The sequence below is a fragment of the Parasteatoda tepidariorum genome, chromosome 3, assembly GCF_982258835.1.
Source record: "Parasteatoda tepidariorum strain Cologne lab strain chromosome 3, Ptep-v5.0, whole genome shotgun sequence".
Classification (NCBI taxonomy): Eukaryota; Metazoa; Arthropoda; class Arachnida; order Araneae; family Theridiidae; genus Parasteatoda; species Parasteatoda tepidariorum.
In genome coordinates, this window is record NC_141757.1 from 118,613,341 (window position 1) to 118,629,852 (window position 16,512).

A 16,512-nucleotide genomic window follows, 5' to 3' on the forward strand; every position below is an offset into this window, starting at 1 on the left:
TAATAAATTAAATTTTACTTTATTTTGTTAAATTAGAATTAAGAAATAATCATAATATTTTTAAAAATTTGAAATTTATTAACACTTTACGAAATCAACGCTACTATAAAATTGGTATTAAAAATTATCATATTTTATTATATTTGAAATTGATTTTTTTTAAAATCATTGTTTTTCTTAATTTTTAAAATTTATTTTCAAAAAATTCCTTTTAAGGGAGCCCCAGGCCTAATGGGTAATCCGGTACTGAGCAATCATCTTCTCTCCTGTCTGGGATTTGAGAGAAAAGATGCGAAACCTTTCCCTGTCTTGGATTTTTCTGAATATTTATGGACTCCTAGAGCTATTTTAGCCTATTATTTAAACAATCAAAAACATCAACTAATATAGAAACTATATTAGTACCATAAACTGATAAAATTTAAACTAAATTAAATTAAAATTTATATGAAATTAATTTTAAAAAATGACAAATGCATTTAATTATTTCTGATTTTACATTATTACGATTTTAAAAAGCCCTCTTTTAAGTTCTGCACCATATTGTAAGGAGCACAAAAACTGAGTTTGTCCCTGGCTCTGTGAATCCTAGCCAAGCCTCTGTATACAAATGATTCTGCTTATACGTTATGACACATCAAATACAGGGGGAAATTCTTAAGGGGTCTGTAATTCTTCAACAGGAAAATTAGATTAAAAAATATAGGCAAAATCACAATTAATTGCAGAAAATGAAAATAGTTTTGAGTTTAATTGACATATAATATATTGTTGCATTATTATTGAATCAATTACTATTCACATTTTTCTTATAATCAGAAAATATTTAATTTTTTATGTATTTCTTAAAATTAGAGAATTATATTTTAAATAGGGACCTCCTTTTAATAAACAAAAGTACCCAGAGAACCCATAGTTTCCAAAGTATGATGGAATCACTGAAAAATATGTATTATTTGTGTTTTATTATGTTATTACTGTTTTGCATCTGTTATTTTAGTTATCTGATATGGCTTAACTGCTTTTTAATAGGGTCTCTGTTAGATATAATTAAACATAAAATGAAAATGGAAGACTGTAAACATGGAGTATTTGATGAAGCAACTGTAGCCACAGTCTTGAGAGAGGTTTTAAAAGGTTTAGAATATTTTCACAATAATGGCCAAATTCATAGGTAAATTCAGACTCTCATAAAATATTATAAAAACAAAGCTTGTATAAAATTTCTCATTTTTTTTATGAATTAATTGTGAGTCATTTATGATTTATATATGTACATTTGCTTATTTTTTAAAATTAAAATAAGTTTTTATTTCCTTAGGGATATAAAAGCTGGAAATATTTTGCTTGGCGATGATGGAACTGTTCAAATTGCAGGTGACATTTTCACAACCTCAAATCTGTACTTTAAGTCTAGGTTCTATGAACTCACTCTCATTAAATTTACCTCTACAAGCTTTTTACGTAAAATACATTATGTATTCTTTAAAACAGTGCATATTGTAGTATTCTGCAGTTATAAAACTTATTCCATTATATGAGCCATGCCAAAGTATTTCTATAAACATTGCACTATAACTTTGTCCACATTGATTATAATTATTTATTTAAATTAAATATGTATAGTAGATAGATAGGTGTTACAATAAATCTTAGGTTATATATCTGTAAAAATAATGAGGTTATTATTATGTTTCTAACTTTTTGTTTTTATAGATTTTGGTGTGAGCTCATGGCTTGCAACTGGAGGCGATTTGTCCCGGCAAAAGTCGAGGCATACTTTTGTTGGCACCCCTTGCTGGATGGCACCAGAAGTAATGGAACAAGTCACTGGTTATGATTTCAAAGCAGACATATGGAGTTTTGGGATAACTGCAATTGAACTTGTCACTGGAACTGCGCCATATCATAAATATCCTCCAATGAAGGTGCTCATTTATATATTTTTTTGGTTTACTTTTTGTGATCTTCACTTCACAAAGTTTAAATATCTCTTTTATGTGTGTATATATATATATATATATATATATATATATATATATATATATATATATATAAATTGCATAATATAAGGAAATAATTAAATATGGTGTATGTATTAATTGTATATTTAATGGCAGTTTTTATTATTTTCACAATTGTGTATAATCTTAACATTTTACTAGATTCAGATGTCTTTTTATTTAAGCAATTGTCCCCCCCCCCCTCATTTTTGTTATTGTAAATTTCAAAAAAAAAAATTTTTTTTTGCATAATTGATAGCTTTACTTTGCTGTTTTCCGAATTTCTAAAAAATGTATAAGTATCCGTAGTATATTTTGAGGGGTAAGCTCAAAGAAAGTTTGAAAATTGCCTGAAAAATTTTTACATTAAGAAATGATATGCAGGAAGAAAAAAAAAAACTTTTTTGTATAAGAATGAAAAATCTTACTATAGTTGATTTAAATACTTTCCATAAATATAGCTAATGCTAAATATTAAAAACATTATCTGGATAAAAAATTACTTATTCTTTTGGAAATTCCCTTGCTCAAATCTTTTTATTTGCATGATGTTTCTTTCGAAATGTTAACACTTAATATAAAATACCAAATAAGCCTTCTCACAAATTTCGACAAAAATTGCCAACTGGGAAAATAAACGGTAGCGAGGAGGGGTGCAAATTTTTAAGAAAATCGTACATATTTTTAAAAATTCAAACGTTACTTGATTTATGTATGTAACAAATTAAAGTAAAATTAAATAATTAAAATTAATGAATTGTATTTTAAATAACTTATCTTTCAGTTTTACTCTTTTTCAATTTATTACAATTGCATCATCAAAAGCAATTAGAAAGGAAGGTAAGATTGAAGATTAAGCAAAGGAACGAACGATTTAATTTTAACATTTAGTATTTGCAACCATTTCTAATCAAAATCGTAAAAGACTTCCAAAGTGCGCTTGTAATCGCATAACTGCAAATCGCAATGTTTGATTTTAAAATTGCCGTGCTTGACTTTAAAATCACGTGGAGAATCACAATGTTAGATTTTGAAATCAAGTTAGTACAAATATTGATATTTAGTTTTAAATTAGAGTGAATATGAATCGTAGTGTTTGATTTAAATGGAAATGCAATCCGGTTGTACGAGATTTTTTCGACCCTATTCCACGTCTACAAGTTTTGATTTATGTTTCTAATGATAGAAAGATGTCACCTCATATTGTCTATTGATAATATTGATTTATACCAATGGAGGCAAAAAATGGTGTAAGGCAAGGCGATGCATTGGCATGCCTACTCTTCAATTTGGCATTAGAAAAAATTATCAGAGATTCAGGAATCAATACCAGAGGACATATCTTTCATAAGTCTGTACAAATTTTCGCATTTGCCGATGACATTGACATCATAGCGCGAACACAATCTGACTTAAAGCAAGCTTTTCTATCCATGGAAAAAGAGGCAGAAAAAATGCATCTCACTATTAACCAGAAGAAAACCAAGTATGTGCAATGCACCAAAATATCTGATTCTACAACTCACTTGCAAATTGGTGAATACAAGTTTGAAAAAGTAAACAGTTTTTTTTATCTTGGTTCTGAAGTCAACGTTAATGGCAATATCGCACCCGAAATACAAAGAAGAATCAATAGTGCAAGTAAATGTTTTTATGGATTAAAAAAATACTTAAAATCAAACCTACTAAAAAGAGATACTAAACTGTTAATTTATAAATGCTTAATCAGACCTATCCTAACATATGCCTCAGAAACTTGGACAACAACACAGAAAGATGATAATTCCTTGGGAATCTTCGAACGTCGGATCCTAAGATCCATTTTTGGGGGCAAACAAGTTGATGGTACTTGGTACAGGCGTTCAAACTCAGAACTCTATCGGACTTTTAGAGAGCCTGATGTTGTCAAGTATGTAAAAATCCAAAGAATTAAATGGGCTGATCGCATCATTCGAATGAACAGAGAGCGTTCCACAAACATAATCTTTTTGGCTCAGCCCATCGGATCAAGGCCCAGAGGTCAACCAAAGCTGAGATGGGCCGACTGCGTGGAAAGAGACTTTTCAGTCTTAAAAGTCTCAAATTGGAAGACAACTGCCAAGCGGAGGCAGGAATGGAGGAAGTTGATTTAGAAGGCCAGGGCCCACCCAGGGCTGTCGTGCCATTGAGGAAGGAAGGAATATTGATTTATGATGTGTGCAATGATATTGCTTCATCTGTGGTGGTATTTTTAAATCTTCCCACTAATCTGTGTGTGCCACAGAAACATGAATATCTGTCATAATATTTAATATTAATTTGTTGCTTTTCTAACCTGCAATTCAGGATTTAATGTTTTAACTAAACATAATGTTATATTTTTTTCAGACATGCAGACAAACGCTGGAGTGAGTTTGATAATGATTGATATATGATTCAGAATACAAATCACGCCATATGATAAATCATTGTATGTAACTTTTAAATCACATACATCTATGTGTAATACTAAAACTGTGTGAATATGAATCACAATATTGGATTTTAAATTGCACGAATACAAATTGCGATATAGGATTTTTAAGTTTTGTGAATACAAATCACAAGGTTTGATTTGTAAATCTTTAATTTGAATTGCTATGTCTAATTTTCAAATTTCTTTGATTTGAATCGTAGTATTGAGTAGATTCTCCTGTTAATTTTTTTAAAAAAGTATTTGCAAAATTTAAGTATTTTCACAAGTGTATCTTCCCATAGCACTAACTCTGTATATGGGAGGTGGGTTGGGATTTAATCTGTCGCTGGTTAATATTAAACTATGGATAGGGGCTTGTTTGGTATTTTACAGTGAGGTATTGTAGCTAACAATATTAATCAACTTTGTTTGTACTTTTTCTGTGTTAACATTGACTGAGGTCTGTATGGGTGCCTCTTTTTTTTTATTTTAAAATAGATCTAATTCTTCCTTAATTTAAAAGAAATTTTTTATTGCCTTAAAGATATAAGCTTGATGTAACTATCCGCCACTTAACCTTTTTTTATTTTAAAAACATGTAGATGGTCAGAACTTAAAGGATTGTACACAATTCTGATTTTGGGATTTTTAAATAATGTTATTTAGGGACTGGAATTTTACAAAGCTGTTCCTGTTTAGGTTCTAATGTTGACTCTTCAAAATGACCCACCAACCATTGACACTGTGGCTGAAGATAAAGATCAATATAAAAATTATGGTAAAACTATTAGAAAGATGATAACAGATTGTTTACAGAAAGATCCTACAAAAAGGTAAGCTTATATTTACTTGAAGTAAACAGGTATGAATTATGTGCTAATTCTTGTTTTTATAATTAAGGTGCTGAAACAAAATTATTATTTGTTTGATATTCTTTGTGTGCAATATATACAATTTAAACAATTAAGTAGAAATTATTCAATATAACAAAGCATAACAGGAAATTTTAATTTCTGTTGATTTTTACAAATTTTCCATGTGTAGAAGTAAAAAAACACTTTGTTTATTTTCATTGAGGCATATTCAATATTTTTATGTTTAATACTTGAACACCTCTCTTCAGCGCCTGATTATTCATTCTCTAATTGTGTGTTTATTATTCCTTAAATTGAAATTATATAGCAATGAGCTAAATTTTTCCGAAGTGAAATTTTTCAAATCGTATCCTTGTATTATTTCTTAATAATAGGTTACCCAAATAGCAGCACAAAAAAAAACAATAAATAAAATAGCTACACCGCTAGACGCAAAAACATCTTCTCTCCTTGAGAGAAATTTTAATATTTTTCACTTAGATGCTCTCCTTAACATTTTGAAAATGTGACTTGCTGTTATATTGCCATAAGCCCTTTAATTGATCGGACGTCGATAGCAATTCTGTATGTTGTGTGTTGTTATGATTATTTAAAAAAAGTGAAGCCTTCTTTCAACAGCCAGTTGTGGGTTGTTCTTAGAGGTTATGTCGTAAAAGAAAATGTTAAAGGATGTGTTTATGCAATGATTTTTGTGGGAAAGTGATAAAGATCAATTGCGTGAGGAATAAATAAACATATAGTTTGTGACACGAGTTAGTAGTTTCTTACTTTTTTTCCCAATTCAATAAAAGTTTTTTAAAAAAAGTGTACATTTCGGTTTATTTGTCCATCTTACAATAATACAATATAATATGTTAGTTACAGTTTATTTTACTTCTTAAAACTTTTTTTTATAGGCCTACGGCAGCTGAGCTTCTTAAACATCCCTTCTTTAAGAAAGCTAAAGTAAGTTAGCTCCTTTTATATACAAAAATTAATGTTTTCACTACTATTAAAATTTTCATCATTGACCTTTGAGAGTTTACTTTTCTCCCTTGAAATTAATGATGTATTATTTGAAAATAATATTCTTGTAAAGAATAAATATATTTATTTAATAAGGAATAAATGTATTTATTCTTTAGAAAAGTTCTAATCATTTAAGTTAAAAATTATTTTAGGAATTGTTTTTCTGATAAGGACTTGTATAAATAGAACACATATTCAGCATTAAATTTATTGTCCTTAATACTTGCCAGGATTGTTAAAAAGGAAAAAGAATTGCACACTTTATTTTTCAATACATGTTCGTCTTATTATTGTTTTTTAAATATATTTTTTATAAACATATTTTAGACTGCATTTGTTTTAAGAATATAAAAAGTTATGTAATTAGAAGCTTTGCAGTCTTGGCAACACCCATGTGATTCCTTATATTACTATGTATGAAGCCAAAAAATTTCTTATAGTTTATATTGGAAAAGTAAAAAAAAAATTTGTGCCGTCTGTTGTTAAAAGTGGAAAACAACTGCTTGCTAACACAAAATTTTTTTGTACAAAAAAATTGCACAAAAAGAAAATTTTCTGATATAAACATTTTTCCATTATTTTTTGGAATTCAAAAGGCATAGGTTAAGTAATGCTTTTTTTTTTTTTAAAGAAAAAAACAATTTAAAAAACCCTATGTTTAAAATTTAACAACCCTGGAACATATTGCCACTAACCTGCACGCTTTAAAGTTTAAACGCTGAAATAGTCTTCGATTTAAAACTAGCAAACTTTAAGTAGTTTGAATTTTTGTGTAATGTTGGTCATGTGAAAATAACAATTAATTTTCTGTTTTTTTTTTTTTTATATATATAGGATCGCAAGTACTTGATACAGATGCTAGTGTCATGTGCACCTAGCTTAGAGACAAGAGCCCAGAAAGTAAGGACAATAAAGAGCTTTCATTAATAGTTATTGGCATAAACTGAAAAAAACACTTTTTCTTAGGGTAGTGTTCAAAGGAGGCCAAATGTTATTATTTTTATACTATAAATATGAAAAGATTCTAAATGTAGCCTAGAGAACCAGATAAGAGAATATTAGATTTTTTTCATATGTTGATCATGTGACATTTTAATAGTTTAGATTATAAATAATAATTTCATTAAAGAATAGTTCTAACATTTTTTAGAAATTAATTTTGAAAAATGTTGATTTTATAATCCAATAATTTTATGGGTGGAAGTACAGAATTTCTCATATGGAACGCAACTGTTACACCTGGTGTTTCAAGTTATTCACCAGGTGTAACATTTCCACATGCATGTTCGACCAGCCGCAGAGCCTTCCTGCCACTATCCACGACATTTTGGCTCCATCGGTTTAGTCCCATTCTCGCTTCGGTTCCGTCACTAATTCGATTAGTTCATTTTGATATAGACATTCCGTCCCATTACTTTATTATTTATTATTACAGTAGTTATTTTTCTATAGCTGCTAATTCTACTGAATTTTCCAGTAGACTACTTGATTTTGCAAGCTTCTATTCTGCTGGTTTTTTAAAAAAACTACGGGTTTTTGTACATTTTAGAAAATTTCCTAAAATTGAGTAAGTTTTCTAAAAAAAAAATTTTTAAATAAATAAGGAACTTAATCTGGAAACTTTCTAAGTAATTCTTTCCTTGAGGGAAAAAAGGGGGAATTTTTGAAAAGCATATAAATGTTAGCAACTATAAATAAAATTTTTATTTCCAATGCAGCAGGTGATACAGACATTATCGTAACGCCATACAGAGATCAAAAGAAAAGAAAAATACAAATACTGAAAGAGATAAAATATACAAAAGCAAAACATCAAACTCAAAAATTAAATCAAGAATTTAAATTGAACAAAATATCTCTGGCCTCCTAGTATCGGGAGTAGATGCAGTTCTTTGAGAGATCTGGACAGATGAGGAGATGTTCATCATTCATCGTCGCAACACTGCGGCAGAGGGGGAAGGCAGGATTATCCACTATTTTAAGACGGAAAAGATGAGTGTATAAGCAATCGTGCTAGGTAGGAAGACGAATGGCAGCTACAGCCTGCTTCTTGGGCAATCAGGGGGAGAATAAGAAACTATAAATTAAATTAAATAAGAAACATAACAACGAATGTTTTGCATATTGGGTAAAAGTTTTTAAATTTAGACATCTAAAAGAAGCAGAAATTGCCAAGGAACAGTAGGCAGGACGTCCTGCTTCATCCTATAACCGGGTCGCGACTTTACACATTGTCGACTCCCGGGCACTTCTTTGGCACCGTATTTTGAAATTCGCCAATGTTACATTCGCCAAGTCGGGTTTCAAATTTTCTCGCGAAAATCTTCGAATATTAATTCGCGCATGTTTCACTTGCGACATACGATTTAAAGAACGCATGACTGAACATGAGGTGTGAATAAATTTAGCTGCTTTAAAAGTTTTTGTGTATTATTATTCTCTTTTTATTCGGACTTCCTGAAACACATATTTATTTCTTACTTTTTTATATCCTTTTTAGGATAAAGTTCTGTTGTGGGTGTAGGATATATGAGTAGAATATAGCTTTATAATTATTTTTATAAATTTATTGCAAATAATTTATGGTGTCTTTATCAAGCATGTGGACGCAATATTCAATAATGCAGCAGGATTTTGTACCTTATTGTTTAGTTTTTAAAACCTTTAATTTAAGTAACTACACAATTTATGAGTTTAAGCATTTTCATTTTATATACGTGTAATGATGAGGAGATTGTTGCTGTCAGCTTTATACATGAATTTATTCTTTTTTACTTTTCTGACATTGATATCTATGATTAAATTTGATGTAATGATTCCCATTTGCAGTGCGAATAATATTTGCTTCCAAACAAGTGTACTTTTGATTTGACACTTTTTTGCAAATGTTATGTCCCAAACGATAAATTCCTTCATACGTATTAGCCAACTCCACAGCTTTGGTAGCCAGGACTTAAAAATTTGTAGCAGTTAAAGTATATTTATGAGGTGAACACAATTTTGATTAAAGAAAACTTTTTATGATTTGTAAAATAAAAATATAATGTAAACAGTAAGCATCAACTTTGACATTCTCATATCATAACTCATATCATATAAGGACAATCTGTTTATTTATTTCTGATTCATTAAAGACAAGATATTGAGTCAAATAAGAGAATCTTAATAATTTTTTAATTTAATAATTTACTTTAAATAAAGAAAGTAGTTTTAAAGCAATATGGTTGAAAGGCTGAGGACTTACACTTTTCTCAAAAAAATTAATCGATGTTATAATAAAACAAAACTCTTGCGATCAGTTATCTCAGCAAAAGTAAGATTTTTATTACCAAATAAGAAACAATTATTACCATTCTGCAAGGAACAAATAAAATAAAAAAGGTCATACAGTTTTCAGACACACAGACTGCATGACAATCTAAGAATAAATGTTTGAACTTTTAAAGCAAATTACATACAATAAAAGCTATTGAGTGAAAAAAAATTAAAAAACAAGTTGCTACAAATGAGACTATTATATGATTCCAGCAACTTAAAAATTCTTTTGGAATTTTAAAGACTAATGAATACTATTAAATAATAACAGAAAAGTTTTCTGTGTCTCTTTTGTCTCATTTTTGAAGCAGAATATAAATTAAAATACACATTTCACTTTTACTGGTCCTGCTTTTCTTTGAATCGTTCTTATTAAAATAGATGAATCGTGTTAAATAACGTTACATTAAGTTAGTAAATGTGTTTTCGCACTTAGGAGGAAAAAAAGGCCTAATTTTAGGTTGACAATAAATGTAATAATTTTCATAGTATTTTTTCCATATCTTATTTAGAAGCCCAAAAATTGAATAAAGAAATTATAAAATATATAGACCAATTGTTGAGTTATAGAATCTAATAAGCTAAAGTTATTATAAAATTATGAATAAAAAGTTACAAGATGGATAAGTTATGAAATTAATGAAGCATAGAATGAAAGGATAAATATATATAGCAAAATATATGATGAAATTAATTAGGAAACAATTAAAACGAAGGTGAGTAATTTCAGATATATACAAATAATAGTGATAGAAGCAAGAAAAATGGAAAATATCGGAATTTTCCCTGACAAATTTAAGAAACATTAAAAAAAGTTGAGCAGCCACAACTTTAAGTTTTAATAAATATGATTTGATGTTATAAAAAATAAATTAACTATACGAAAATAGTAGTGAATATGTCTTAGATTTGTTTCTTTATGTCATGGCTTTACTAGAAATATTTTTTCTCCTTGTTTTCATAATAGCACGCATTTTACAGAAAATATTTGAACAAATTTAATGAAAATATTTTCAAATTTTTTTAAGGACTCTCTTATGAAGAAAATATTGTCAATCAAAAGTTGTTCAGTATAAAATATATGCAATTTTTTTAAGATATTGTAAGCATTTTGAAGAATACATATTTTTTCCAAAATAGAAACAATTGAAAAAACCTGGTAAAAATAAAGGAAATAAAAATAATTATTTTTCAAACTGCGTAAATTTTTTTTAATACTTTTATCTTCAAAAATATGTACACTTAATAATGTTATGATTTATATAGGGGATTATTTTTTTAGACTTTGGTTATTAATTAAGATATTCATAAGAAATTGATTATTCTGAAGATATAAATATTTTATTACTCCAGATTTTCATTTAATTTACAAGAATAGTTTCTATTTGAAAATTTTTTTAACCGAAATATGTATGTAATTAACTGAAATAATTGTGTGTATGTAACTTTTTCTTTATAGAAGGACGAAGTATTTTGATCTCGTTATTTGAATTTTTCTAGTCTTAAACGAGGATAAATTTAACTTAATTCAACAAGCAACTTTTAAAAATAACCATGAGCGCGAAGATTCGTTTATGACTTTTGCGAGTGCTGTATTGCGGCGAGCGTAGGGTTGCCTCTGAGTGATGGTTACTAGATAAGGCGGTGAAACAGTTGACAAATAAAACCGCGGCGAGTGGAGGTGCCCGGGAGTCGACAATGTGTAAAGTCGCAACCGGGTCTGTGCCAGTTTAGGTTGTTGAATGGGTTATACCTCCTTTTCTTCTATGATCAAATAAAATTACATGTTTTCAGTTATTGTCAGACAATTAGATTTAATAAAAAATAAATTATGTTATAAATGCTTAATTATATCAGTTTATTAATTGAGGGATAGCCTATTATATAGCTGATATAACAAGCTGACCAGGATGACACATTTCACCATGCTAAGCTAAGAATTAATTGGCTATCAGTTGGTGAAGTTTTGAAAGTATAGCAATTTTTGTAGTACAATTAAATAGAAAATATAATAGGGAATCAAAAATTGCATACTAATGATAGTATTTGTTTCTTCTTTTTTTTAAGGCAAACATTTTTCTATCTTCATACTATGAATAGTTTTGATTTTTGCATCGTAAATGGTATCGGGTAAATGTTTTCTTCTGTAGTTTTCGATAACGATGGCTTTTAATATAGTTTTGACAACCACTATTGTGCAAAATTTTGTTTTAAATATATAAGAGAAATTATTATTATTTTAGCTTAAAAATACAAAAAGAGCTCCTGGCACCAGTGGACGTCTACACCGTACTGAAGCTGGGGATTGGGTTTGGTCTTCAGATGAAGAAGATGAAAAAAATCCTGAATCAGTGAGTTTTGTATTTCCAATAATAGAAATGAGAAATAAATGAAGCAGTTTGCAATAGAAATGTTTTCAAAATTAAAAAATATATATATATTTCCTCAAATATGATTTAACCAGTTTCATTTAGATATCACTTTACCTTAGTGTTTTTAATTATATCAGTAGTAGTATTCACTTGCTTCTATTAATTGCTAAATAGTGTCTAATTAAACTATTTATTTTGTTTTCATTAAATTTTCAACAATAAATAACTTTACTTACTGTAACTAAGCAAAATTAAGCATTAATACAGGATAGAGAGAGAATACTTTGATGTCAATAAAAAGACAGACATTTAAAGATGCATCAGATGTTAAATCATCTGAGAATGTTTTTATGGTATTATATTTAAAGCCTAAACGATCCGAGATGTCGACCTATCACTATAGTTTGTCCATGTAAAGAACTCCCCTATGCATTTGTCTGAACTCATGGTGGCTATGGTTACGAGGTTTAACTATTTCAAGTAGGGATGTGAGGCCCTGTTTTCGCTGGATTGGCGAGGGAAAGCTTTTCGGGTTTTTCTTTGGTCTATTGTGTTATGTCCTAGAGTGAATAGAAATAAACTTGAGCATTTAGAGCGTTAGATTCCTTTTTTTATCATTTCACTTTTTCAAAAGTTTCTATTTAGAAAAATTATATGCTTTTTTTTGTGTTTTAATTTTTGTTCTGATTTGTATCACTATTATTTGTCTAAATACTCTGTTGTTGTTTTCAAATTGTTTCAATGAATAAAGGTAATAAATAGGAGATAAAATTTTATAAAATTGACTGAAACAGTTCAGTGTACACATTTTATTAATAAATAACTCATCTGTAAAGTCCCTATGCATTGTAAATTGATTTTCTTTATCAAGAAAGACAGAAAAAGTAAAAATAAATTTGCGAATAAAAATAGTTAGAATTATTTTTCAGTAAATGCAAGAAAAATTATAATTTCATCCTAGTTGTGGTAACGTGCTTTCTGCTATAGATAAAAATTATGTTACAGCTTATTACCAATTTTATTCATTTATTTTACATATTCAGGATAAAAAAGCTGTAAATAAAATAAAAATTAGACCCCAACATCAAAATTCTTTAAAGGAAAAAATATATAATAAAATGACGTTGTTATCGCATATATTAGCTAAACAAAATATTTAAACTAAATATCTTAAATTATGTACATCTAAGAACAAAGAGTTGAAAAAAAATTCTAATGAATCAGTTAAATTTTTGAGAATTTCTCATGCATAGATAAACATGAACTATTTCTATCTAGAGCAAAACTTATATCACCTTTTACAATAAAAGTTAATAAGTTTGAGCGTTTCACTTTTAACAGAAAATTCAACTGATAAAAAGAGTAATTGCTTTAAAAAACGGTTTAAATTTAGAAATGAAACCATCTGAATATCAATGAAGATTCATAATAAATAGTGAGAAACTAGAGTGTACTTAAAACAGCAACTGATTGTGTAAAGAGCATCATTCGAAATTCATGCAAATCTTCCTATCTTAATCTATCATGAAAGCTCCTCTCTCTAAAATGCACCATTCTTGTTTTCATATAGCAGATGGCCTTAGACTTTATGGCGAGGGGAGTTCTTTCTGGACAAACTATTTTCTTTGGAGGACATATTTATATAATCGTGAATAGTTGCTAATATGTTTTAATACTGTAATTAAACTTAATAGCCATAATAATGAGTGTAAACAGACTTGTGACGTAATGTTGTTAAAATTAGTCTATTTTTTTAAAAAACTAGAAAAATTTACCCCTCTATTTACTTTGGTCACCAACCGTATGGTTGCTTCTCATTCATCATTGAAGATCAATGTGGAATAGTGGTTTATATCCATTTTCTACAAAAATTATGATTGGGTTGTCTTCTGTTGCATTTTGAGGATAACTAAATTTATGCAAATCATAGAAAATCGGTAGCCGTAGGGTTATTACTCAGTGAAAATGGAAATACAGCTCTGTGGAAATACAGTTCCTGTCCGTGTGCAAATTTGTTTTTATTTTAAATCAGTTTTGATGGACATAAACTGTTTTTCCCCCTTGATCTTAAAAGTTTAAGTATTCAAAAAGGATAATTTTTCTGTAAGTTATATAATTATAGTTTTATGTAAGCACATTTTACTAATATGTTAATTATAACAAAGCGAAAGGATAGCTGAATTAGACACACACAAAAAATTGAACTTAGGAATACAGAATAAGTGACACAATAAGCTTTAATAAATGGGAAAGTAATTTTACCTGTTAATAACAATTATATCATATAACAGTTTATCTCTCTTCAGTCTTTATATTTTTAAAAATTCTGTTTTAAATCTTCAGCTATATACCAAGCACTCTCACCTATTCTTTATTTCTTCTTTTTTATATATATATATATATATTTGTTACTTTTGATATCTAGTCAAGCATGGGTTTATAAAATGAAAATTGCAAAAAGAAATAAATTTTTCTACAGCAATGGATAAGTAATTATTATTTAAAGAAAAAAAATTTCAACAACTTTCGGACAAATAGAAATTTCGAGAGAATGAAACTCTCATTAAAGTCATTATTCGGAATGATCCTATCAGTAACTCTGTAGTTGCAATTTAAGCGGATAGATTGACCAGCCTGGGTCATTTTTTTAACTACAAGTTTAACGGTTAATAATTTTAGAATCTTATTTCTTAATTCCTTTAAACTCCTTGTACATTTTTTTACAAACTTTTGTAATTAATAATAGCAAAAGTAATTGAGAAAAAATTTGCCAAAGCACTTAAAATTGCAATAACTTTCAAAAGAACTAAAATTTCATTTTTAAAAAATGTTAAATTTGTAAATGAATATGATCCATATGGTATTTTTTCCTGCAGGTTAAAAAATCAACAATTCTCGACCTAATTATCAAATGTTTACTTTTTTTATTCCACCTTAATCCTTGTGCACTTTTTTCAACACTTAAGTCATTTCAAGTTTCTAACGCTTATAATTTTTGGCTTATATTCAACATTTAGATGAACACTCAGACCAGTGTCAGGATTGTATACTCTCATGATTTTTTAATATAGGGATTATTTTGATTGTTTCAGATTAAATTCGTGTTTTCAAAACTAAAATATGTTTTTAATTATAAAGCAATTAATATTTGTATAGTGCGGCTTTGACTAGAACTTCTCCAGACTAAATGTCTGGGGCTGTCTGCTACTATGGTAACAAGCGAGAGCACATCTCTAATAGAGGTGAAATGGAGAAATGAATGTGTCAATTGGTTTACTCGCGTCTTCCTATGCCAAAATTTAGACAAAACTATTCATCCCACACCCCTATTTGAAGTGTATTTTCCTCATAACCATAGTACCCATCACGACACAAGATGGGTGTCTAGAGGAGTTCTTCTGAAAGCCGCACTATATATTATTATTACTTGCAGTTTACTAACACTTTTTAGAAATAATAAAAAAATCCTGAAGTTTATCCGAAATGGGTCATGACTTTATATCGCTATCATGATACAATGGAATATATATTTGTTTCTAGTTATTCTATGAGTGACTAAAAGAAATGTTTAATTTAGGACTCTCCATCCAAAAAGCCTTCAGAACCTGTTCAAAACCAAGAAAAGCCAAAAGAGTTGAATCAACCAGTCAGTCTTCCAATTGATACTCCTCCTACATCCAATGAGAATACACCTCCTAAAGGCCAACAACCATCTCAAACAAATGTTCCTCCTGTAGAAGATGATGCATTAGTAAGAGAAGAAATTCTCTGTTTCTATGTTGGTAATGAGCACAAAAATCAACACAATCAATGGCCTCTACACCTTCTATAAGTCAATATTGTATTTTATTATATATAAAACAAACTTCCCCTGTAAGATTATCAATGTATAGTATTTGCCTTGAAAATATAGAGATGCAATATTTTTACAATTTCAAATTTTTGTTGAAGGGACAAATTTACTCTCATTTGATAATTTTAATTTAGAAAAGTACTTGAGATCTTTTTTTTAGCACTTAATAAATTTCTTCATATAAACCACTGCATTTTTACACTAGCTACAATTAGCAAAGGTGCAGTGCAAAGATTATAATGAAAATCTGATCTTTTGATGCAATGATTCAAAAATGCAATATGAATAAGTCCTAGTACATGAAAATATGATTTCTTAAATTAAAAGATCAGATTTTCTTATACTAGGACTAATCTTGATAATTCAAGGGCCTCATCTTGAATATGCTAATTACAGGGTATCCGCACACCTGGAAAGTCATGAAAAATCATGGAAAGTCATGAATTTCAGTATTGAACAAAATTTGTCATGATTTTAACATTTAAAAAAGAAAAAAAAAAGCATGGAATGTCATGGATTTAGGTCTCCGAAAAATCTAATTTTTAAAATAGAATTTACACCCCCCCCCCCCCATTCCAAATATCTGAATTTTTAACAAAATCCCCATTCACAGTCATATTTTATTAAAATAAAAAGATTTTTTATCATGTTC

The 16,512-nt window shown here is 28.6% G+C and overlaps 1 protein-coding gene across 7 annotated transcripts in view; it reads left to right on the forward strand.

The window, feature by feature from the left end:
• Positions 1-16,512, forward strand: part of fray (oxidative stress responsive kinase frayed) — a 103,551-nt gene that overhangs the window by 81,165 nt on the left and 5,874 nt on the right. For 5 of the 7 annotated variants that reach the window (XM_071184593.2, XM_071184595.2, XM_071184600.2 and 2 more), the window contains 8 exons: positions 1,033-1,174; positions 1,322-1,377; positions 1,717-1,928; positions 5,137-5,270; positions 6,209-6,257; positions 7,155-7,220; positions 11,879-11,986; positions 15,585-15,758. In XM_071184593.2, coding sequence (XP_071040694.1) covers positions 1,033-1,174; positions 1,322-1,377; positions 1,717-1,928; positions 5,137-5,270; positions 6,209-6,257; positions 7,155-7,220; positions 11,879-11,986; positions 15,585-15,758 — 941 coding nt within the window. Of the gene's footprint in view, positions 1-1,032; positions 1,175-1,321; positions 1,378-1,716; positions 1,929-5,136; positions 5,271-6,208; positions 6,258-7,154; positions 7,221-11,878; positions 11,987-15,584; positions 15,790-16,512 lie in introns of all 7 variants that reach the window. The other 2 variants (XR_015432718.1, XR_015432719.1) reach the window with 1 other exon arrangement.